Source organism: Aspergillus aculeatus, assembly GCF_001890905.1.
Source record: "Aspergillus aculeatus ATCC 16872 unplaced genomic scaffold ASPACscaffold_8, whole genome shotgun sequence".
NCBI classification, from domain to species: domain Eukaryota; kingdom Fungi; phylum Ascomycota; class Eurotiomycetes; order Eurotiales; family Aspergillaceae; genus Aspergillus; species Aspergillus aculeatus.
In genome coordinates, this window is record NW_017962983.1 from 864020 (window position 1) to 885761 (window position 21742).

At 51.2% G+C, this 21742-nt stretch overlaps 10 protein-coding genes and 2 non-coding genes across 12 annotated transcripts; 4 read left to right on the forward strand and 8 right to left on the reverse strand.

Moving 5' to 3' along the window:
- Window positions 1-558: 558 nt before the first annotated feature.
- On the reverse strand, window positions 559-2009 carry ASPACDRAFT_60656 (FAD-dependent oxidoreductase; the record flags this gene model as incomplete). The annotated part of the gene is made up of 3 exons (XM_020203579.1): window positions 559-850; window positions 940-1196; window positions 1437-2009. The coding sequence occupies 3 exons, from the start codon at window positions 2007-2009 to the stop codon at window positions 559-561; spliced, it is 1122 nt and encodes a 373-aa protein (XP_020056170.1).
- A 395-nt stretch (window positions 2010-2404) lies between these two features.
- Window positions 2405-2477, forward strand: ASPACDRAFT_t160. The gene has a single exon. It is a non-coding gene; the product is annotated as a tRNA-Cys (tRNA).
- A 3455-nt stretch (window positions 2478-5932) lies between these two features.
- ASPACDRAFT_1888488 (uncharacterized protein) lies at window positions 5933-7197 on the forward strand. Its single transcript, XM_020198486.1, has one exon. It carries the CDS (start codon window positions 6249-6251, stop codon window positions 6864-6866), a length of 618 nt encoding a protein of 205 aa, XP_020056171.1. The 5' UTR covers window positions 5933-6248; the 3' UTR covers window positions 6867-7197.
- Window positions 6967-8374, reverse strand: ASPACDRAFT_78757 (putative cytokinesis EF-hand protein Cdc4). The gene is made up of 5 exons (XM_020205264.1): window positions 8214-8374; window positions 7624-7777; window positions 7419-7559; window positions 7264-7356; window positions 6967-7196 (listed from the first exon to the last, which is right to left on the reverse strand). The coding sequence occupies exons 1-5, from the start codon at window positions 8214-8216 to the stop codon at window positions 7168-7170; spliced, it is 420 nt and encodes a 139-aa protein (XP_020056172.1). The 5' UTR covers window positions 8217-8374; the 3' UTR covers window positions 6967-7167.
- A 180-nt stretch (window positions 8375-8554) lies between these two features.
- On the reverse strand, window positions 8555-11222 carry ASPACDRAFT_78758 (uncharacterized protein). The gene has a single exon (XM_020205265.1). The coding sequence runs from the start codon at window positions 10876-10878 to the stop codon at window positions 8806-8808; it is 2073 nt and encodes a 690-aa protein (XP_020056173.1). The 5' UTR covers window positions 10879-11222; the 3' UTR covers window positions 8555-8805.
- ASPACDRAFT_1856412 (uncharacterized protein) lies at window positions 11201-12367 on the reverse strand (the record flags this gene model as incomplete). The annotated part of the gene is made up of 2 exons (XM_020197485.1): window positions 11697-12367; window positions 11201-11633 (listed from the first exon to the last, which is right to left on the reverse strand). Coding segments are annotated over exons 1-2 (666 nt in total), but the record flags the coding sequence as incomplete, so codon positions are not given.
- A 617-nt stretch (window positions 12368-12984) lies between these two features.
- Window positions 12985-13067, reverse strand: ASPACDRAFT_t164. Its single transcript has one exon. It is a non-coding gene; the product is annotated as a tRNA-Gln (tRNA).
- A 393-nt stretch (window positions 13068-13460) lies between these two features.
- On the reverse strand, window positions 13461-17344 carry ASPACDRAFT_78759 (nuclear import receptor MTR10). Its single transcript, XM_020205266.1, has 8 exons — window positions 17103-17344; window positions 16918-17010; window positions 16590-16862; window positions 16413-16503; window positions 15062-16342; window positions 14584-15009; window positions 13994-14524; window positions 13461-13940 (listed from the first exon to the last, which is right to left on the reverse strand). The coding sequence occupies exons 1-8, from the start codon at window positions 17232-17234 to the stop codon at window positions 13852-13854; spliced, it is 2916 nt and encodes a 971-aa protein (XP_020056175.1). The 5' UTR covers window positions 17235-17344; the 3' UTR covers window positions 13461-13851.
- Window positions 17345-17640: 296 nt separating this feature from the next.
- On the forward strand, window positions 17641-18665 carry ASPACDRAFT_78760 (small nuclear ribonucleoprotein E). Its single transcript, XM_020205267.1, has 3 exons — window positions 17641-17913; window positions 17972-18062; window positions 18141-18665. The coding sequence occupies exons 1-3, from the start codon at window positions 17770-17772 to the stop codon at window positions 18191-18193; spliced, it is 288 nt and encodes a 95-aa protein (XP_020056176.1). The 5' UTR covers window positions 17641-17769; the 3' UTR covers window positions 18194-18665.
- Window positions 18388-19232, reverse strand: ASPACDRAFT_43472 (5-formyltetrahydrofolate cyclo-ligase; the record flags this gene model as incomplete). Its single annotated transcript, XM_020201263.1, has 3 exons — window positions 18388-18509; window positions 18665-19084; window positions 19142-19232. The coding sequence occupies 3 exons, from the start codon at window positions 19230-19232 to the stop codon at window positions 18388-18390; spliced, it is 633 nt and encodes a 210-aa protein (XP_020056177.1).
- A 226-nt stretch (window positions 19233-19458) lies between these two features.
- On the forward strand, window positions 19459-20875 carry ASPACDRAFT_119621 (uncharacterized protein). Its single transcript, XM_020196262.1, has 4 exons — window positions 19459-19705; window positions 19808-19922; window positions 19985-20163; window positions 20214-20875. The coding sequence occupies exons 1-4, from the start codon at window positions 19592-19594 to the stop codon at window positions 20514-20516; spliced, it is 711 nt and encodes a 236-aa protein (XP_020056178.1). The 5' UTR covers window positions 19459-19591; the 3' UTR covers window positions 20517-20875.
- Window positions 20864-21712, reverse strand: ASPACDRAFT_119623 (uncharacterized protein). Its single transcript, XM_020196263.1, has 2 exons — window positions 21443-21712; window positions 20864-21372 (listed from the first exon to the last, which is right to left on the reverse strand). The coding sequence occupies exons 1-2, from the start codon at window positions 21586-21588 to the stop codon at window positions 20958-20960; spliced, it is 561 nt and encodes a 186-aa protein (XP_020056179.1). The 5' UTR covers window positions 21589-21712; the 3' UTR covers window positions 20864-20957.
- Window positions 21713-21742: the final 30 nt, after the last annotated feature.

Consider the following 21742-nt stretch of genomic DNA (forward strand, 5'->3'; position numbering starts at 1 on the left):
TGGCTGATGAAACTCCAACGTAGTTCTCGAAGTCTCAGACATGATTGTAGATAATGAACAGCCGAGAATAGCAGACTGAGGTGTCTTTCTAATTGAATGGCATGGAGGAGAACCGAGGCAAGACTGGACAGCCTTTCAAGACATTTTAATAGAGCTGGGGATGAGTAACCCCAAATCTGTGGTATCTGCTTCAAGCGCACAGGTGGCTAGAATTCATAACCCATGGTAGTATCCGCAAAGTGCTTATGTTCAACTCGAACAAAGGTAGCCCATGGACAACGTGTCCAGAATTTCTGCCCAGGAATTCAATGCGCATAAGACGGAGGATGGATGGTATGGTGATGGGATGACAGTTAGGAGACGGCAGGTAGACGGACGGGGGAGCCCGGGGTTAAGCGTTACAAAATCAGCAGCCCAGCGTCACGTCACGTTCCTGACTACGTATATCCCAGATTCCAAATTCCGTGCCTGGTATTTGTGTTTCCAGAGTTCGAAAAGGTAACCAGTTTATGACCACATTTCTGCCTGCCTGCCTCACACTCCCAACCCGGCGGTGGTTCAGTATAAAGGTTCCCCGCGCACGGCGTGTTGGATAGCCTCAGCGCCCAGGTCCTTGCTCAGTGAGTGCGTTTGCGGCGCGGGGATGTCGCAGTTGCAGCAGTAGTGGAGGTATTTGCCGGATATCTCGACGACGTTGGCGGCGTGCAGATGGCGTTCCGAATCATACGTCGGAAGGAGGGTTGAAGTTGGGGATAGGTTGCGTGCGCAATAGCCGAGTTTCCAGGTTAGATTAGAGGCGTCGAGGATTGAGGCGTTGAGTTCAAAGGCTCCGAAGACGCTGTGGACGTGACTATTGCATGATTATACGCAGTTAGTTGCGGCCTGGTCGAGGTTGTAAGGTGGGGAACAAAAAAACAAAAGCGCACGAGGCAAACTTACGCAGCATCGTCTGCAAGGTGGACTCGCAGATTATCAGAAGGAAAAGCCTCTGCGACCCGCTCAATGACTTTCCAAATCGCAAGCCAGGTCAGCGGCGAGGCAAACCGGACAGTATAGGGTGTGAAGATGCGATTCGCTTGCTCGAGGACCTCTTGGGGCGTGATGGAGTTAGCATCCACCTTGCCTCCGGCTTCTTTGGAGGAAGGGTCCAGCTCCTGTCGTCCTCGGGTAAGACGCTCAGTCAGCGACAAGTTGAGCTGTGTATACAGCCGAATATGCCCTACTCACGCGGAATGATCACACAGCAACCATGCTCCGTACTCAGATAGCGCCAAAGATCCACGCATGAGGGTAATCGGACTCGAATTTCCCGTCCATGATGCCCCAGTACATGTCTGTGCTCACACCATGAAAGAGGATATTGAGCTTCTTGCGGATCATGCTTGCAGCTCCATCGCTTCTGACCAGAAACTTGGCGCGAATGGTCTCTGTCTCACCGGTCCCCGGTTATCTCGAATAACCGCTCGGACAGGTCTGTCAAGATCTTCAGGAGATTCAGAAACTGTGTACTCTTGGAGAGCTGTGCAACACTCGACCAGCACCTGATGTCGCAGCAGGTCTCGCACGAAGACCCGCTCCAGCTGACCCTGTGTGATGACGTGGAGGCCCCGGTATCGCGAGTCCGATTGATGTGTGCGGCCGTGGAAGAGGACCTCTCCGTCTCGCCAGATCGCCGTCCGCTCGATCGGGGGTCCTTCCTCACCGACCTCCGTCGTGAGGCCCCATGCATGAAGGATTTCCAAATATCGGGGTAAAACAGCATCGGCACGGCCGGTAGGCAGAGGGCCTTCGTTCTTGTCCAGAATCCGGATCCTAATGCCCTGGAATCTGCTCTCCCCATGGGAATTATGCACAGACGAGGTCACGATATCAACAAATGGAAGTGTCACATAGTGTGACTCGGAGTTAGGGGGTGTTTCTGTGTCAGGCTTAGGATATCTCCAAGGCTCGCCTGCAGAGGGCTGTCGGATGTCGTTTTTCCAGGTAAATGGCTCGGAGGACTTGGACATTGTAAGAAGTGTAGAGGTAACTCTTCTGGTGTTGGACAGTAATGGAGATGAGTGAGCCCAGCACAGGGAGGGAGCTCATTGTACAGTTTGTCTCTCCAACACAAAAGAGTACAGTTATCTTCAATTTTATATATCCCTTCGCTCCCCACGCCTTGCTATGCTCCAATGTCACCCGCATCCATTCACGCCTCATCATCGCAAAGAATATACCCAGTCCAGAATATTCTGGTGTCATCTTGCGGGGAAAATTGAGCTTTGAGTTATGGCTCTCTCGCATGCCGATAACTTGTAGCGGAATTGTCCAAACTTTCAACATGAAGACTAGTAGATTCGAAAGATACAGTAGTGACGCAAGACATGAGTTTCTTTCTGAGCTTTAAACTTTCACTCCAAAAGGGTCGGTAGCTCAGTGGTATGAGCAAGAGATTGCAGATCTCGAGGTCGCGTGTTCGATCCACGCTCGGCCCTCAAAGCCTTTCTTTTTGGTTCTTTTTCGTTATTTCGCTCTTCATCTTTATGAGATGATATCTCCACAGGGAATTGAGATCCCAATCGAGCAGGTGAACGGAGAGAAAAATGGCAGTCATCCTGCAGCCTTACTGCGTATATTTCTCGATCCCGAAGGAAACTTTAGCATTCAATTGTGATCGCAACGTGCTGAATACGAGCTACATGGTTGATACCTCTTACGTTTACGTATACTCGTTGATGGTTTTTCGTTTTCTGTTTTCTGATCTCCGAAAATATATTTTACCCGAACTGAAAAGCAATAAGGAATTAAAGTATCGTCTGGAATCCAGGCAGACGATGCCATTCGCGACAATCTTGCCCGCTTCTCTCAGGTGGAACCAATCTTCATGCATCAAACACACAGTTGGTTCCATATCTGTACAGCACATAATGATATCCACAGAAGTGAATCGTTTGATTCAAACATGGATGATTCTCGACGCCAAAATCAGCAACAGCCGGCCCTCACGCCTTGCGGTGATATTCTCGCAATATGATCAAGCTCATCTGCTGACCCTGTCTGAGGTGCTTCCAAGATAGCGGCCGCTGGGCTAGTCCCTTGGCTCTACGTTGTACTGGACAAATAAGCCGAATATGGGAAGAGAGAGGGAAAGGCCTTTTCAAGGAACAATGTTCGCGACCCAATTCGGGTAGCTAGAGCCGAGAGTTCGATTTCAAAACCATGCGCTGTGGATATGGTGGAATCCGAGGCAGGATGTACACTACTGTAGCTCGCACTCGCGGCCAAAATGATCTCAACATGGACAGGAACCAAGATACCCTAACGACCCCCAATCCTTCCTTCCCTGAACATGATTGCCAGTTTCTCCAAATTGAACCACCGATAAAAGAGCCAGTCAAAGGCCGTATGGGGGAGAAACGTGCTGGAGAGCCAGACCAGAGTCGTCGCATTGCCATACCCGAACCATGCTTTGGGCGAAGGCTTGACTATCTCCTCGATACCCTTGGCATATTCCTCTGGAGTCATTGTATCTACGCAGAAGCGAAAAGTCAGTCAGTGGGTGCGTTTGCGAATTTCAGCTGAAACCACTTACTGGAGTCCGACGGACGTGCTGCCGAAAGCCATCGGCAAGGGGCCCGTAAACAGATCCCTGAGATAGACTACAATTGAAATCTGGCTTGAGGATGTTGATAGCTACCTCACCGGATATCACATTCACCACGCGAACTCTTTAGTAACCGTTAGCCTCCCCCCCCCCACCAAACCTTGTAGTGAAAGGGAGGAAATTGCACAGACGAACCCGAAAGGCAACATCTCAACGCGTAGAGTATTGCATCAATGGATCAAGGCAGCTTTGCTTGCGTTGTATGATGATCCGTAGACGTACGGGCAGATGCCGCCTATGGAGCCGATGTTCACAATCACACCCTGCCCCGCGATGAGTATGCGATGGAAGATGTACACCATCTGCATCGGCCCGAAGACTTTGACACGGTACATCTTTTCCACTTCGGCGACATCGCTGCCTACTGCTGGCATTGTGTAGACAATTACCCTGGGAGGCTGTCAGTTGACGACTAGCGGGGTATGAAAATGGGCCTCACGCGTTGTTGATCAGAATACCAAGTCTGCCATGGGTAAGAGTCTCGAGAGCCGTATGATGCTCTCTTACGCTCTTCTCGCTCGTCAAATCTACTCGATACACTTTGATATCGCGGACTCCCAAATGAGCGTCATCGTCGTGGGGAAGCAGCGTGGCGATAACAGTATAGCCTCAATAGACGTTAGCATCTTTTGAAGCTCAGTTCAGCCCTGCGGTGCAGTACCTCTATCACGTAGACCATACGCAAGGGCTTGGCCGATGCCACCTGCACCAGAGCTAGAGCATACTGTCAGTAAGTGACGATGATCTTGGTATTGAGAGAGTTACCCGGCGATCAACGCAAACTTCCCAGCCATCGTCATTAAGAGGATACGCAATATGAATCTTTGAGCGAGTGTTCAACGGATTATTTGATGTTGAAGAGAGCATAAGAGACAACAGCGACCAGACCTATTCTGACCGTATGGCTCCTCCGGGGTCACGGCTCTCAGACTAGTTGTGAGCCAACTCAACCTCCGTACGGATGAAAGCTCAGGACGCAATCTGGCGTAGGCACCAGCGAGCTCTACCTTCACTATCCGATTCTCGCTCCGAGTGAGAGGCAGTGCACCAGTATGCAAGGATAGTCTGTTCGGGACAAGAGCCATATCTGTTCTGTATCATCACAGATCTAGCTAGTAAGTCTCGAAGACGATTTTCAGAAGGTTACACAAACCCGAATGTAATTCTGATGATGGGTCCGGCTGCTCAGGACGTTCGATTTCTCGAATTGTATCGTCAACAAAGTGAGGAATCAACAGCAGCTTGTTGCGGCAAAGGTGCATCACGGATCGTCCTCTGACTCCAGAAAGACAAGGATAAGACCCGTGCCAGCGTGATAACTGCTCAATGCGCCAGACCTCGAGAACAGAAGTTAGCGAACAAAATATCATCTGGCCCTTAGATTGTGAGGATACCATGATGGAGATGAGAAGCCACTCTGTGCAGACATTCCGGAAGCGCGAAGCTACCTCTCCTCTCGACTTCTTGCACCCGAAGATCAGGTCGTACCAGTTAAGAGCACAGATGGCACCGGCGGCCCCCTTGAAGCCTGGAGCAAAAGAAAGAGAGCATCTCAAGAATCCGTTCCCGTCTCGGATGACGATAACTAAAAGCTCAAACTCCGTTACGCAACCTGCTAGAATTGCACCGAAGACTTCGACGTGACGAAGAATACTAGCGCGAGCTGCCATTTTCACCCGAGTAAGTCTTGACATAGAGCCACTGATATTTGCAAGTGACTGACATTACCGCCTCGAGTGCCGTATGAGATGAAGATTGACTACTTCCAGGATGATTGGGAAGGCTTTGCCGGTGACTGGTGCAAGGAGGACTGGCCGGAGGCTTTCATCCATCCGTGACGGGGTATCATCGGAAGGCTACCAGGAGAGTCAAGGAGAGGCGTTGATCCTAATGCGGCGAAAAGGGATCCTACCTGATCTATTCTGTATATATCCTCACCCTTATGTTATTCTTGCGAGTGTCTCAGCCAACACGGGTGCGACAATGTATCTACACTCCCAGAGATCGCTTACACCTGCTAGTCTGCTTTCTGTTGAGATTGTGCAAACTCGGATTACTTTATCTACAATAGTCCGCATGGTTGTAACTACCTCATAAATTTACATACATCAGCTAAATTAACTATTGAGAATCAAAGGAATAAGCTTTCCTAACACAGCCCGAATGCATGCAGGTCCTCCCTCCGTCGCTTCCCGATGACAGCCCACTGCTACCTTAAGGTTCCCTTATCGATAAGCCCTACCTTAAATACTCAAGAAGTTTAGACTAGGTCCCTCTACTCCGAGTCCCGAGAGAGATTGCGTCCTCAGGCACACACTCACCTGTGGGGTGAGTGAAAGTGTGGACCCGCATCTTCCAGTTCAAAGTCCGTCATCTCCAAGCAACTCCAACTCAGCTCAGCTTCCGCGCTGCATTCAGTACATACAACATGACTTAAAACCACTACACCCACACCTACATCTACACCTACGCCGACCACACACAACCTACAAGATTGACATAACCTACAATCCCCACCTCACTCTGAACTCCGACCTACAAAACCAAAACCAGGAAACCCACGAAACCCACCCGGAATAAAGTCAACAACGTCCTCAGAACAATGTCCTCACACCCCAACTCCCCCTCCACCCAGCCACAACCCCAACAACTCCAAGAACCACACGACCCCCCTCAGACGCAAAACCAAAAACTCCCCATCCACACAAACCACTGCCGCTTCTGCAACCACCTCCTCCTCGCCACAACCCGCACAATCACGACCCTTCCGCGCCGCAAACCTCCAGCCCAGGATGCAGCGCTGATCCTGCCGCTGCCCCGCGCGGAAGAGGAGGATGACGAGCTTGATACAAACAACAACCCCAAGACCGAGAACGCCGCGGCGAAACAACCCCACTACACGATCCTCCTCTCCACCACCATCCCAGACCGGAAACCCACCTTGGTGAGGCGGGAGGATGGGTTCGAGAAGCGCCTGTTGCTCCGGTGCGGGCGGTGTCGCGTCGTGGTGGGGTATTTCTTGGATGCGGTGCATTTTCCGTCGACGGAGATCAACAAGGAGACAGCAGAGGAAGATGAGGAAGATGATGGAAATCGACGGGCAAAGGTGGTGTATCTTCTGCCGGGGGCGTTGATGGAGACGGGGGTCATGGAGGCGAATGATGTTGAGAAGTTGGGGGCGATGGATCGGGAGTGGGCTGGGTGGATGGAGAGTTCGTGATTTGCCCTGGGGTATGCTGGTCCTACTGTTTTACGAAGTACAAGTTACCCTTTTTCGAACCGTGTACAGCTCAGAGTGTGGTAGATGCTGGAAATTCAACATAGACTCAAGGTTCTGTCTTTCATTTCCAAATTTGCTGAATGGCATACGCCAGCTCCATATACACTACAAGCGGAATAAACTTTATAACAGATGAACTAATCTAATCTCAAGCCGACAACTCCGGCAACAGGGATCGCGCAGGGAAGAAGAAAGGAGGCATTTCGTCACGAAGCGTCAGGGAAAGGGTATCGTATGTCGTTTAGTTGGCAAGGATGGTGCGGACGAGATCTGCCGAACTCGATATCAGTCTTGATGGAATTCCCCGCGATCGATGTGGGGATGTTGTCAAACGTACCGGTATAGTTGATCTCGCCGGAGCTAGTGTCAACGGCCTTCAGCAACTCATCGACTTCCTCGTCGGACATCTTCTCGCCCAGGTTCGTAAGAACTATAGCCATCGTCAATATCGCAGATCCCCCAATTCTCATCGCCCAGCGAGCGTAAACATACTGTAGCGCAGTTGGCCCAATCCAATAAATCCAGTCAAGTCCTTATCAAACACTTGGAATCCACGGGTGTATTCCTCGGGCTCGCCGGGATCGCGGAAACCTCCGGGGCGGTTGAGGACCTTCAAGAACGACTCGAAGTCAACTAGATCATCGTCCGTCAGCAACAGTCCTTTTTATAGGAATTCCATAATCAAGGGCGCGCATACAGTCTCCGCCCACGCTCTTCTCCAGATCCGCGATTTCCGCCAACGTGGGGTTCTGCCCGCAGGCACGGAGGAGATCGCCCAGCGACTCGATGGCGACCTTGCCAGTACCGCGCTTGTCGAACAGCGAGAAAGCTTCCTTGTAGTTGGTCGAGGCCTGTTGATCGTGGTGAGAATGAGGTGAGTGTGCCATCTTCAGATGCGATGCGATAAAGATAGATAGATAGAAACGGCAGAGAAGGAATGGAAGCGATGGGGATGAAGAAGAGAAGGAAAGAGAGAGATTCAGATCGTGCAGCTGGGGTGACGAGCAACCAGCGACGCAAGGCTGCGATCCGCGGAAACGAGGGGCGGAAGGGATTGGACGGGCAGACGAGAGGGCCGGGATTCCACCATGGTTCCAAATAACTCTCTCGTAGATTCAACACCAGAGGGTCAACAACAATCAATTGAGTAATCAATTCCTGGTCTTAAAGATAGCGGACGCGCTGCAATAAGACGTAATGTGTCGTCGCCCGGGCATATCCTCACCCGCCCGCCAGAAACCCCAATGCAGGCCATGGCTCCATAAGCAATGAGATTCAGCCACGTACCATGGTTGATGTTCTGTTGATTCCACAAACGGAATGTTCTTCCTGTATAAGCGAAGGTGACAAGGCGATGAATTGGCACGAAGAGATTAATCAGCACGTTCACCTGGGGGGGTAAACACCAAAAGATGTCCGATTGACTGGAATGAAGGAGGGGAGGGGAGGAAGAGGAAAGGAGGTGAGGCGGTGGAGGAGGAGGAAAGACTAAAAGAAGGGAGCGAAACAAGCAATGACGCCCGCCCCGCGCTTGTTGTTGTGGTAACCGGACACCTCAGGCTCCAACACGCGCAGTACTGAGTTCAGATCTATAGAAACGCCAACCTTGGTCGATTCTACTGGATTAAAGAACTGAATAGCTCATAAAAACCTCCTTGCCATGGTATCTCTCGCATGAAATATTCCTGGTCACATCATAATCACAAACGCTCTTCGAAGCCTAACTTGACTACCACAAAGAAAGTAGCTGGCTTCAACTTTCATCTCTGGCAAAGCTTGCGATAAGCGAATTAGATATACAAGAAGATTAAGTAAAAGCCTGCCGACTAAATGGGACTTGCAGTGATATGCACTGCCAGAATCCAGTAAGTCGGCCACATTACGCGGCTGCGCTGCCATTCAGCTTGTCGATACAGCTACTGAGTAAATTGGCAGCCTCAGTCAGTAGCTCCCAGCGAGTGTTCGTGAACCCATTGCGGAGAACCATCAGCAACCCCATACATTGGTTGCATCCTTTCATCCCCTCAAGGTCACTGGGTTCGCGAACTCCGCCAACCCGTCGCAAGAACTGCTGCATGTCATGTCGCTGCTCTGCGGGTCGAACCAATTTGACGGGGTGATTGAGCGGGCCTTCGAGAGCGTACCCGTAGCACCAGACCACGAGAGCAGCAACATAAAGGACCCATGGTCGGTTGAGCAGGTAGTCATCCCGTCCCGAGTAGGCTTCATCATTATCGAGCACCCGCTCCTCGGCCAACAGACACTCAGACAGAAACCTCAGGGCGTAGAATGTGGCGTCGCGGGCCGTGGCCTTAGTTGCCCATCGGTTCATTTTTTCGCGCGCCCCGTCGTAGTCCTTTCGGGTGATGGCGCGGCCCATGAGCCGCCCAGCTCCGGCAAAAACCTGGCAATCCACAATGTCGACATGGGAGGCCATATGTGCAAGTCCATGCAAGACATCGCGCGATTCGAACACATTGGCTTCGTCCCAAGGGTGTCGCGCTCGGTAACCACCGGTAAACGATCCTGGCTCCGACGTTCCCAACGCCTCGTCGAAATCCCGTCGCCAGTTGTCGAAAGCCCGCAGTAAGGCGGACCTCCACTTATCGCGACCCCCCAATGCCTGCAGCACACCCAGCGAACTCACCTGGAGATCACGCTGGTTCATGTGCCAGCTGACACTCAGCAAGCCTGCCATAAGAATGGTGCGTCCAAATGCATTGGTTCGAACCGGTTGGCCATTGAGCGTCCTTTTAAGACCATCCAAAAACATGAGAGGTTTGACTCCGTTCGCATGTAGACTGGATTGCACTCGAGCCACTTCAGAGGCATTGGTGGCAGACCATAGCGCTCCATCGCACGGAAGAGGCAGACGCAGCTCGTGGGCCACCATCTTGGCTGAGTGTCCAAACATGGTCGCATGCGTAGAGTCTAACACGAAGGCTGCAAATGCCACCCGCCTTGTAGCTTCGGCTTTGATCCAGTGAGTCCATGACTCTTCCGCCACGAAATCGGGAGTCAACGTCGACCCGGTTACTGAGCGACTTTGTCGATCGTCTCTAAGGCTCGCAGGAGAATCTAGTGCGGAGCGGCCAATCAACGAACTGCCACGTCGCATTAACGTAAGGGTAGTATCATGATGTATATGCGCTCGCTCATGCAGTGCACGGGTGGAGTACATCTTCTCGTACACTTCGAGGAGGAGTAGTGCCTGGAAGACCCACAGCTTGGCTGGAGGCCGAAAATCGGCATCCATGAACAACTCCCAACGTAAATGCCATGCGATAAAGTTCGCCAGCTCAGCTGCGGTCTCGGTCACGTCTGACCCATACATCTTGTCCAGGGTAGACGCTCCAATAGCTATGACGGCCAGCAAAAGCAGGTTTGGGGCTTTGTTCAAGACAAATGACGGACGATGCAAGATGGGTAATTGAGGGTGGAAATGATGCCAGTACGATGCGATATAGGCCTCCATCATGCGCGGTCCTAGGACATGGCGGTCGTCATTCATATCACCTTCCATCAAAGCATCCTTCCGTTTTGCCACTGCTGAGTATGCTGCTTCATTAAAGCGTGAACCCATAAGCGCAAGAAGCTCCTGTCTCTTTTCATTTGAGAGGCTCATTCGTGAAGACCCGGCGTCCAGGATACTAGTTACGCTCATCGGATCGTGCGGAATTACTCCGTTCATGAAACTCCCGTACCCAGGATCGCCCAGCAAAAATTGGTTCTGCAGCTGGATCGCATTGAGGTAGTTTGGGATCATATTGGTTGCAGATGGGTAGCCCATCGAGGACGAGCTGGGAGGAGGGTCATTGAACAGCCACGCTGTGAAATCCTCGGGCATTGCGAAGGGAGACCGGTTGTGCGTCTCTCCGCCAAAAATCGGGTAGACACAGGAGGCCAGAGCATCAAAACCAGGGTCTGCCACTGTTGACCCCGGAGCCATCATACCGGGAACAGTGTCCAGCGCATCAAAAGTACTCACGGTGTCCAATGTCGCCGGCGCTGAAGTTGTCACTGCTGGCCCCAAGATACCCGTGTATCCATCCTCAGGCATCGGTGCATATGGCGCCGGATTTGCCAGCGACTGCCCATCCATATAGCTAGATAGCATTGTCGTTTCATTTACAGAATGACGTCCTCGGTTCTGTTGACCTGTTTCGCCTGAATGTAGAGACATGCTAGTCGATAGATGACTCCGGTGCGTATGGTAATCCGAGGGGCTGAAAGTACTGGCTGACTGGCCCGCCGGGGAGCTGGTGGTTTGATTGCTCAGACTAACAGAGCGAGAAAAGGTGGGATCTGATAGCTCAACGCCGGGCTGTGAACTAAGTGGTGGGTATTTGTATGCCTGAGGCGAATGCCCTGTCCGAGATGGAACCGCAGCGGATTTTACGTCGATATTGGTGATGGTGATGGAATCTACCCGTCCCTCAACTGACGCCTGGGTCGATTTGTGTGTAGGAGAAGGAGTTGGAACCCCAGTCGGGGATTCGCTGTGGGTTTTCTTAAGCACGGGCGGCTTGTTCTGCTCAGTTGATACGGTCGGTGCATTATTTACGGTAGCCTGCGCGAAACTGTCCCGCTTCTGCAGTTGAGACCCTTGCGTCGTGTGTCGTTCACGATGGCGCAGGCACAGGTCCTGTCGGACAAAGGATCGGTAGCAGTCGGGAAAGTCACATCGGTAGATCTGTTTTGGGGTATCTAAGTTGATCGCTAGTCAGCTTACGCTCCTTTGAATAATCCTTTGAAGGCGGGGAAACGAACGATTCAGCTGATGACGGTACAGGTGTTCTGCGCGCGAATAACTCTTCCCACACCCATCAAAGGTACATTCAAATTTGCGATCCGTCTGAACTTTCCGAGTTCTCTTCCTCTTCCGTGAGGAGCCATCCATCGCCGCATCTGCCGCATCGTATTCGGTCGACATATGTGTTTCCTCACGGGAGCTTTGGAGTCCCTGTTCCGGGGGAGCTACTGCAGTGACAGCTGAAGTCATCATGCGCAAGGATATGGCAGTGGAAAGATTCGATCATTAGTGCCTTGTCGGTGGGCGAACATGACCCGCAAGAGCTCGAACTCAGATTCAGGGTGTGGCGAGATCAGCCATAGGAAGCTAGAGTGAATGGAGAAGAATCCAATGGGAGCGTGTGTTGGTCGTGAGCGTTAGGTACAATCGTAGATTCGCGCGAGCCGTGGGGACCGAAATCTCGGCGGGACGGATCAGCTTCGGGCAGATGTCGAGGACGGTTTTAATCTATAGGAAAGAATGTGAGGCTAGGTATCCGAGTATAGTAGCGGTATCGGGTATCTGTAGGTGCCGAGGAAATGCGCAGCGCGCGCGAGGATAGGTTTATCGTACGACAGATTGTAGGCTGTTGGGAAAAGGTCAGGAATTGGGGACAGAAGAGGGGAAGATGGCCGGGGAGGTTCCGAAGAAACTCACGACTTAGCGCAGCTTCCGATTGCCACCGAGTGAGCGCAGTCTTCGAAATCGACAGCCGCCTGGGATCAAACGAATGTAGTAGAAGTGGGAGTCTGGGGCTGATACATCTGAAGAGCAATGAGGGGATCTTAGATGGACCCTGAGACTCCGGGGTCGTTGGAGAGACCGCGTGCTGTTGCGAAGGTGGGGCAGATCCCGATCGGAGGGCGGAACGGATTCGATGGAGGGACGGAATGCTTTACACGCAACCTTAATCCTTGTTGACAATAAGTACCGTACACCTGCATCGAACAGTCATGGAACCCAGCTAGAACACTAGAACATTCTAAGGGTCTGTTATCGAGCAAATGAGTAGTAAAGTTCGAGGCATAGGCCAGGAGTAAGCCTGTAGCACTGTCTATTAGCCAATAGATGACGCAGTGAGCTAACATATATACACATACGTGGAGACCACTCTGAATAATCTTTTTACCACACCCCGGGTACTCAATGACAAGGCGGCTCAAAAATATATCAAATCCCTACTCAAGTATCCTTCTCATACTATTATGTCGAAAGCGAGATGAGCTTATCTGTCTGCATTGGGAGAGAAAAAGAATAACAAAAGAAAGGTCGTGCCCGGGTTCGAACCGGGGTTATTGGAACTTGTTTGGTATCAAAATCCAAAGTGATAACCACTACACTACACAACCTGTTCTTAAAGAACGTATTTTTTATCTAAATTGTACCTCTTTCGTGTGTTTACAGCCAAAAAAATTGTTTCCTGGCGATAGCAATCAATGAAGGTACATCTATTCCGGCCTCAACAATCTCCTTAATTCCACTTGGTATGCCTCCAAAAGTGTCGACGAAGTAACATTTATCGAAACAAACTGCGTTCCAGACCCATGTAAAAGAATGTCACTAATGTGAGTCCGCTGGACTCTGCTAGATTTTCAGTTGAGATATGGCCGCAATCACAATACTATCGTACTCATTGCACAACACACTATGTAGGTCAGACGAGTGACCTGTGCCAGGCAATGTTCACACTTTGTGTCGATTTCGTGGTCTGCTATAAGTAACGGGCGTACCATTGTTCTTATAATATATCTAAGTTTCCTACGCTATAATACTAATGGTGTCACGTTTTTACAAAGTGGGTAACCGTGCAAGCTGTTTTGTCCGCTTGCTGCCCCCCGGATGGGTCGTGGCCGATAATCATCCGCGAATGCTTATAAAACGACCTGATGCAACCGTGTATGGGCGATGCTGACGCTGGGGTGAGAAAATACATGATGGGCAGTCTGAGTGGATTCTCAACGCACAAACGCATTCTGAATCTTCTCAGATGGATGCCGTGGACGCGGAATGTGTTCGTGTCAATGTCCGCCCCGACCCAGAGGCCGAGCGTCGGTGGGTGATGGGCGCCACTCCCAACATCATTAGCGGTGCTGTGACCTGATTTGCTCAGTCCCGTGGCTCCAATTTGAACATCTATCCACTGAATCTGAATCGGGTGGCCTCAAGTCGGCCCAGACCGTCTCTGGGAGCCACATTTCGGCGGCGGTACGAGTTGGTGAAGTCTGTACTTGTCAACTAACGGGACTAGATCAACCAATGGTAAATTTGATCTTACCTTGAAGCAAGACGCGAATCTTCCGGGTCTCACCCGACTGGATTTTGTCAAACAGCCCCTTCAATAGACGCTCAGCCTCGCCCTGCTTCATCGTACCCGCAGGAAGCATTTGCAAAGTGGACTGCAGCCAGGTTCCCGCATCTTCAGGCATCAATTCGAACATGGACATCAAAACGCCGGAGGCATCTGGGAAGCACTCTCCAGGGAATGTGAACATCATGCCTGTAAGGATCCGCTGGACAAGCAGTTGACCCTGGGATGCGATAAGCCGCTTGACTGCCTCACGAACTTCAACGGGCGTCGAATATGCATTGCCATCAGACGTGGTGAACTCGGAAACCGCCGGCTTTTCGAATGCAAAGCTAAACAGATCATGATAATAATGAAGAGTGGCAATCAAAGGGTCAATCTGCTGAAGGGTGAGGGCGCTTAGGGCCGCCGAGAAAATGGGAACCGAGAGCTCAGATGTTATGCATTCCTTGGGATAGAAGCGGATCGCATCCGACGAAAGACGGTAAAAATCCTCGATGACTAGTTGCGAATAATTAGCTAGGCCACACGAATGACACTTGATGATAATGGACGCGTACCGTCAGGTAGGTTCTCTGGAGGCAAATCATTGAGAATGCGCAAGAATGCAATTGCTTGCTGTTCGTAGAACTGGAAGACAGCCTGGCTTGTGTTCGCATCCACAAACTCAGCACCCTCCGAGAACTCGCGGACGACGGCATCAGTGGCCCACAAGAAACATCCTTCTCGCGACGCCTGGAAGCCACTAGCAAGACTCTGGGCCAAAGTTGGCAGCAGAGGAGCGATTGCAGTTCGGTAGGAGATGATCATATTGCGCCAGCAACGGCAAACTCGTTCGAGGATTGGTGTGGATGATGTGAAGTTCAGCGCAATCGTGCTCATAATGGGCAAGATCTCACCACAGTACTTCACGGCGGGGTTCTCTTCACGAGGAGAGACATATGGGTTCACGACCATGACGAAAATGGTAATCAGCCCAATGTGATCTATAATATAGTCAGCGCGCCGTCCTCAATGAATGTATGCCATCGGCCCTACCAGCAACAGCGCGTTGGCTTTCTTCATCTTGAGCGTTATTCGCTAGGTTCATGATGCGAGCCATGATAGGGTCACAGAACAATTTCAAGGTGTCATAGATCTTCTCCAGAGGTTGGACTGCAACCACTGCTGCCACGCCCTCAGTTACCTCTTCTTGACTCGCAGGCTTCAGCTTGTCAATCACGGACTCATAGAACGTGTGAAGCTGGGCAATGTGACCTCCAAGCAGCTTTTGACAGTCTGTTCCCAGGTACTTGAAGGCCAAAGCCGCAGCCTGGACCACTTCGGGAGAGCTATGCTGGAACCCAGATATGACGTAGTTTAGTTGGGCCTCCAAAGTCTCCGGGTGCTGTGCCGTCCACTCCGTGTAGCGTGCAAGTGCCATGATAGCCTGGAATCGCACCTTCTCTTGGTTGGGAATCTGCACGATCAATGGAATAACCTGAGTTAGGACGACGCTTTCCTCAGGATCCACCATGCGTCCCATGGCCCTCAAACTGAACAGTGGTGCCTCAAGCTCTTGCCAGTGTGGGACGTGCTCGTCACTGGATTGCGACGCATACTTGGAGACCCACTGCTGAATCAACTGGTATGCTTTAGTCAAGCACTCTGTGACTCCGATGACAGCGCAGCAATCCTTGAGTACATCTCCCATTGAGTGGCGGAAGTGCCGGAATTTCTCCTCCTGCTCGCGATCACCTCCAAACAAATCCGTCTCGCCTTCTTCGGGTCCAGGATATTCGAGGTGCTTGACCATGATATCCACCAACTGCGAGAAGACGTCGCTCAGATTCACTCGGGCGTCTGCGTATCGATCCAGCGTCACGTACTGCTTCAGTTCGTACCAGAAAACGAAGGTCAGCGAAATTGCGTCTCGTTCCCAGTCCCGAGCGCAACACTCCAAAACTGCCTCGACCAGACCACGGAAGTCGGATGGTAGACGTGCGATCAACACAACCCACGCTTCACCGGCTTCTGCAAAAAGTCTCGTGATGCCTTTGTAGGCGTCGGTATCCTCGGATTCGGCAAACTCGGCGATTTTGGGGCGAAGTGAGATTATGCGCGGATACAAGGCTTGGATAATGGCAAGCGAATCGTCGACTTCACGGGTATCTCGATACAGTGTGCACATGCTGTCTACGGCAGCCTCGAAAGATCTGTCGTCATCAAGTCCCTTCAAAATGACGTCCATCAAAGGCGACTCCACAATCTTGGCGGCCGGAATCTCGCGCATCCATGAAGTGATACAATCCAAGAGGCGCGGGTTAGTAGAGGCAGTCGCTGTGTGATGACAAAGGCGACTGTGATCAGCAAAGTAGAAATGAACATATCAGGGTGATATTGTACATACGTGATGACTGAGCGTATTGAATCAATAGGTGCATCACCTGTTCAGCATTATCTTCCAGGAGTTCTTTTGTCCGCATGGTGAGATCATCTTCCTAGGTAATGACAGAATGTTAGGGTCAGGGGGATACGCGATCGCAGAGTAACAGTCTAAAGGGGGTGGTTCTCGTGCCAAACATACACTCAGATTGATCTTGCGGCCTTCTGTTACTTCTTCCGGGAGAATCTTTAAGAATTCTAGCACGCAATCTCCGGCGTTACTTCCCAGTGCAGCGCCCACGGTAGGGAGTACGTCCTTCCATGCAAGCATCTGGATAGCCAGACTGGCCAAGCATACGCATAGCTGTGTTTGGATTGGCCGAGGACCCGCGGCGAAACCCACAAGCAGGTTCAGGATAGAGTCTCTGAGCGCGACTACAGATTCGGTAGGCAACTGATCGAGATCGAAGATGATCTTGTTGAGGTCAGCAGGCAGAAATGGCTGGACCCAGGTCGGAGTACCAATTCACCTTTCCTTTCAACGTCGTCGCTGCGAACAACTTGGCTTCGACAGGAACATCCGGAGATTGTAACATTTCATGGGTGATAGTCCAAGCTTCGACCTAGAGACACAAGCCCAGAAGTGGTCAGCATCGGGATCATGGGTGGCATCAACTTGATTCAAGGTGGCGGAATGAGGGGTAGGATAACTTACCGATTTCTGAAATTTCTCTAAGAATTCATGGGCATGCGTTTTTTCGGCGCGCGACACATTTCCTTGCATGGTAGCGACCGCGGCCAGGACCGGGCCAAAGGCCTGCCCTGTAGCCCCCTCCTTGCTCGTCATCGTTTGTCAACTCGGGGGGGTGGGATGTTCTAGAGAGGGGGAGGAAGTTGGTGTAATGGAGTTGGGAGAGAGAGGGGTTCAGCCAGGCCGGAAGGCTTAACACCTATGCAGTGCGATCATATACACTCATTAAATAACATTAAAAGAAAGAGTTCAAAGATGAGAGATAAGCGCAGAAATCCTCAACTAAAATGGCGGAAGATTTGAAGGAGGGGGAAAAGTGAAGGGGAAGGGAGGGGAAGATTGACTTAGTAGTAAGTTAGTGGTGGTGGAGGTGGGATGTAGTGAGTAGTCACTGACGATCGACCCAAACGGAAAAGCTGTGTGAGCCTCCCTCTCCCTCCGTCGAACTTCCCCGAGTCCGACCGTCCTGAACTTACGGAGCTCTTCCTTCAATTCTCTCTCCCCGATCCCCGCGCAACTCCATCAACGCGTCCTTATTTACAACTGCAGTTTTTAGGATCTTGGTATCCTTGCGCTCTCTTTTACACTTTACATAGCCCCTCCCTTCATTTGCGCATCTCGTTTGCCCACCATGACCGGCCGTGGAGGCGGTGGAGCTGCTCGCAAGACGCTGCTTGCGCCTATTCATTTCATCTTCAAGCTTCTTCAGCAACGGTCGACAGTATCTATCTGGCTTTACGAGCAGCTGGCTTTCCGGATAGAAGGAAAGATTAGGGTAATTGGCCCCGTGTCTTCTGGTGGCTGTGATCGCTCGGCTAACAATTTCGGCACAGGGTTTCGACGAGTTCATGAACCTGGTCGTTGACGACGCAGTGGAGGTTCGGATGGCTACCAAGACCGAGGAAGAGAAGCGGAGGCCGCTCGGTATGTGAAGTCGTATTGCAAGATCAAACTGCTTGTGTGTTACGGAAAGTTGCTGACTGTTGTTCCACTTTACAACAGGCCAAATCCTCCTCAAGGGCGACAACGTCTCCCTCATCCAGGCCGTCCAGTGATCTTATCGGGGCGTTAAGGGATTGATTGAAGGGAAAAGGGAAATTTGTTTTTTTTAACCGATCTCGTGCCGTTATACGACTTTGTTTGCACTTCTTTACCTTTCGCTTTTCACGGATGTCGCTGGGAAACAAATATTGCACTTCTAGCAAAATAGACGAACCTATGGATCGATATGACTCGCTTTCCCGGAGAATCAGTGTTGGTGCACCAGAGACCGGTCATCACCGACGATGAGCATGTCTACAGGCCAGTCATGATCCGCTACCGGTATCTCTTCGGTCGGGGGAAGCATTTGCTCCTTGAGAGATAGGGCAACTGCGCGAGACTTAGTAACAGGCTGTTTCATGGTTGGTCGCGTTGGTGTCAGGGTGCTTTTTCCTTACCAAGGAAGGGCAACTTCGGCTTTGTTGACTCACTTGCAGCCCCCTCTCTTGAATACCTTGTCAGAAAATGATCATAATAACCTTTACCATGCCCTAATCTCCTGAGCCCTTCATCAAATGCCATTCCTGGCATCACAATCAAGTCGAGCCCATAAGGTCCTTTTGTAGCGTCTTCTGGCTGGGGCGAGACTCCTTTGCCCCCAAAGCAATTCATCTTCCTGAGTACTTGGACCTCGGACAGCGACGGGATCCCCCATTTGTCGGGCTGGAGAGCCTCGAATTCTTCCATCGACTCTAGCTTGAGCATGTCCATAACGGAGGTCCTCGACTGTTCCGATAACTCTAGCTTGTGTATGTAGGGCACGAAGACCTCCTTACCACTTGCCAGAGCATCCCGAACGATGGCCGTGGTGGATAATTCCCCTGCCGGCATGGAGAGATAAACCCCAATCCTCCTTGCATCCTGGTATTCTCGGAGAGCAAACAGCCTGTTGGCGGCGACTCTGGCTGGTAGAGGTCAGTGTTTGCATAGGCCGAGTGTGAAGGTCATGAGGCTGAGCTGACATTGATTTGTGATGGAGTCGGCGGGGATCTTGTGCAGCGCATCCCGCATTCTCCGCCGGAGGTCCTTCTTCGCCGCCTGTAGACTAGCCATCATCCTTGCGATTGAGGGATAGGGACAAAATAGTGGACAGGAAATAGTTGTGGGCGGATTACTATGGATTGTAATTGAGATAGGATGATAAATATAGGAAGTTCCGCTTATTGTCTGGAGCAGTGTCTGAGATATCGCAATGACTGGAACCGCGTGGCTTGGCATGTTGCCATGATGTGCATGGTTGTTGATCGGCAGGACCCTGGTTGTTGCACATACCTAAGGTCCTGACTGTACCGCATCCGCCCCCGTTCAAGGGTCGCCTGCGCCCTTTGGCGGCAGGCAGGCAGGCAGGCATTCTTCTACTATCTAACACCTTTCTTCTTTGTCTTCATCTTTCCTTTTTGGCAAAACTCGCGATGATTGCGGGCTACTTTCTTTGCAGCCTCCTCCTGACGGCTGCCAGTGCGGCCAGTGTATCTGATCTAGTAGGGACCTGGACGACAAAGTCCCGTAAGGTTGTGACAGGTCCGGTATGCTGTGCTCCTCTCGTTCTATCCAAACCATTGTTTGCTAGGGGTCTCAGTCGACGCATCAGAATTGCCGAACTGGCTAACACCCGACCTTGTCTCTAGGGATTCTATGATCCAATCAACGACAGATTTCTGGAGCCAAACCTGACCGGCATCTCATACTCGTTCACCGAGGATGGATTCTATGAAGAGGCTTACTACCGCGCAATAGCCAATCGTCAGTGCCTGCTCACCCTCTGCTTTGTAAGAGTCGCAATCTGACGTGTAACAATCCAACAGCCCAAGATCCAGCTTGCCCAAAGGGTTTAATGCAATGGCAGCACGGTACATACACTGCGCAGAGCGATGGTTCCCTGGTGTTAACCCCGATTGCGGTTGATGGGCGCCAGCTGGTATCAGATCCATGTGCGACACCTTTGACGTCCTACACGAGATATAACCAGACAGAGGAGTTCAAGGTATGTTTCCCTGGTCGATACATTCAAGGCAAGTTAGCTAAAAGCTGCAGTCCTTTACCATCTCGGTAGACCCATATCATGATATCCCACGCCTGGACCTGTACGCTCATGACGGATCGCCCATGCATCCCATGTACCTCGTGTACAGGCCACCGCAAATACTACCTACAGGGGTCCTGAATCCGATCACTTCAAAGGCCAAGAAGCAAAAACGACAAATGAGCGGAGACACCAAGTCATACTTCAGCTTGGAGGGCCTTGTGTCGAAGGAGAAGGTCATCGATCCCGATCGCTTGCTGTGGCTCGGTGTTATTATGACTGCCATAGGTGGAATCACCGTTTTCTGCTCGTAAACTACCATGACATCGACATGATTCTTTTTCGGACGGACGGTACAATGGCAATGTTATCAAGATGGAATCTGGAGTTCGAATTGACTTACTGGATAATAACAGGGGACTCAGGACATCATGGACACAAATGATCATAGGGAATGGCGCTGAAGGACTTCTTTGTTGGAATATTACACGGCCGCCGCGCATATGCATGGGCCTTTTCAATGCTAACACTTAATTATCTGCGGAATTTTCTGCACTCTATCATCTCGAGTATTCAAAACACCGCATTCTAGACTCGCCGTAAATCTTCACTTATTAACATACCTATTGTTGATACATATATTGCCAAAAACGACATTTCTCCCCCCCCCCCCAATTTTCGGTGTATTAACGTCGGTATTATCGTATCCCCGGTTTTATTTGTGATCGTACAGGTAGGTAGAATACATGCCAGCATTAGTTCGTCTTGAGGGCAGTAACAGCGTCCTTGACAATTCTTGCAGTTTCAGACTTGTCAGCCGGCTTGTCCGCCAGCGCACCACCGGCAGCGAAGAGAGACTTGAGAACAAGGCCGATTTCGACCTTCTTGCCAGCCTCCTTCATGCTGGAGAGCGTCTGGGAGACAACTTGCTTGATGTCGTCCGCGCTCATGGTTTCCACCTGGGCACCGTATTCCTCCAAGACTGCCACCTGCTTCTCCTCAAGCTCTTGAAGCTCTGGACGGTTCTCAACCTTGAACTCCTCAATGGCATCCTTGGAGGCAGCGATGCGTTTCCGAATAAGAGACAAGAGCTGGATATCGGTTTGAATGGGAGAGGAGGTCTTTGCGGCGTTGTTGGTTTCGGAGATTAGAGCCCGGACGACGTTCAGCCTAAGGAGCGCGCGTTAGTTCGCGTAACCAATCAAGTCTTGTGTCAATCCGTAGGTCATCTTAGACAAACCGAGGAGTATCCTTAGCCCTCATAGCCGTCTTGAGGTCAGTTCTGAGCTTGGTCATCAAAGGCGGCAAGATCGGGCTGTCGGTCGAGTTCCAGCGCACCAGGCGCAAACCCAGACGGGATGAGGTGGATCGCAGAGCTGGGAACATGTTCGGAATTACGCAAAGACAGACTAGGGAGGAAATAATGCAATGCGAATTGATTTTGTTGTTCTAGTAGAGTGGAACTAGTGACGCTGTCGGACCCGTAGAAAATCCAAGCCTGATAATAATCTTTCCCAAGGCGGAAGAGAAGCTCTCCGTC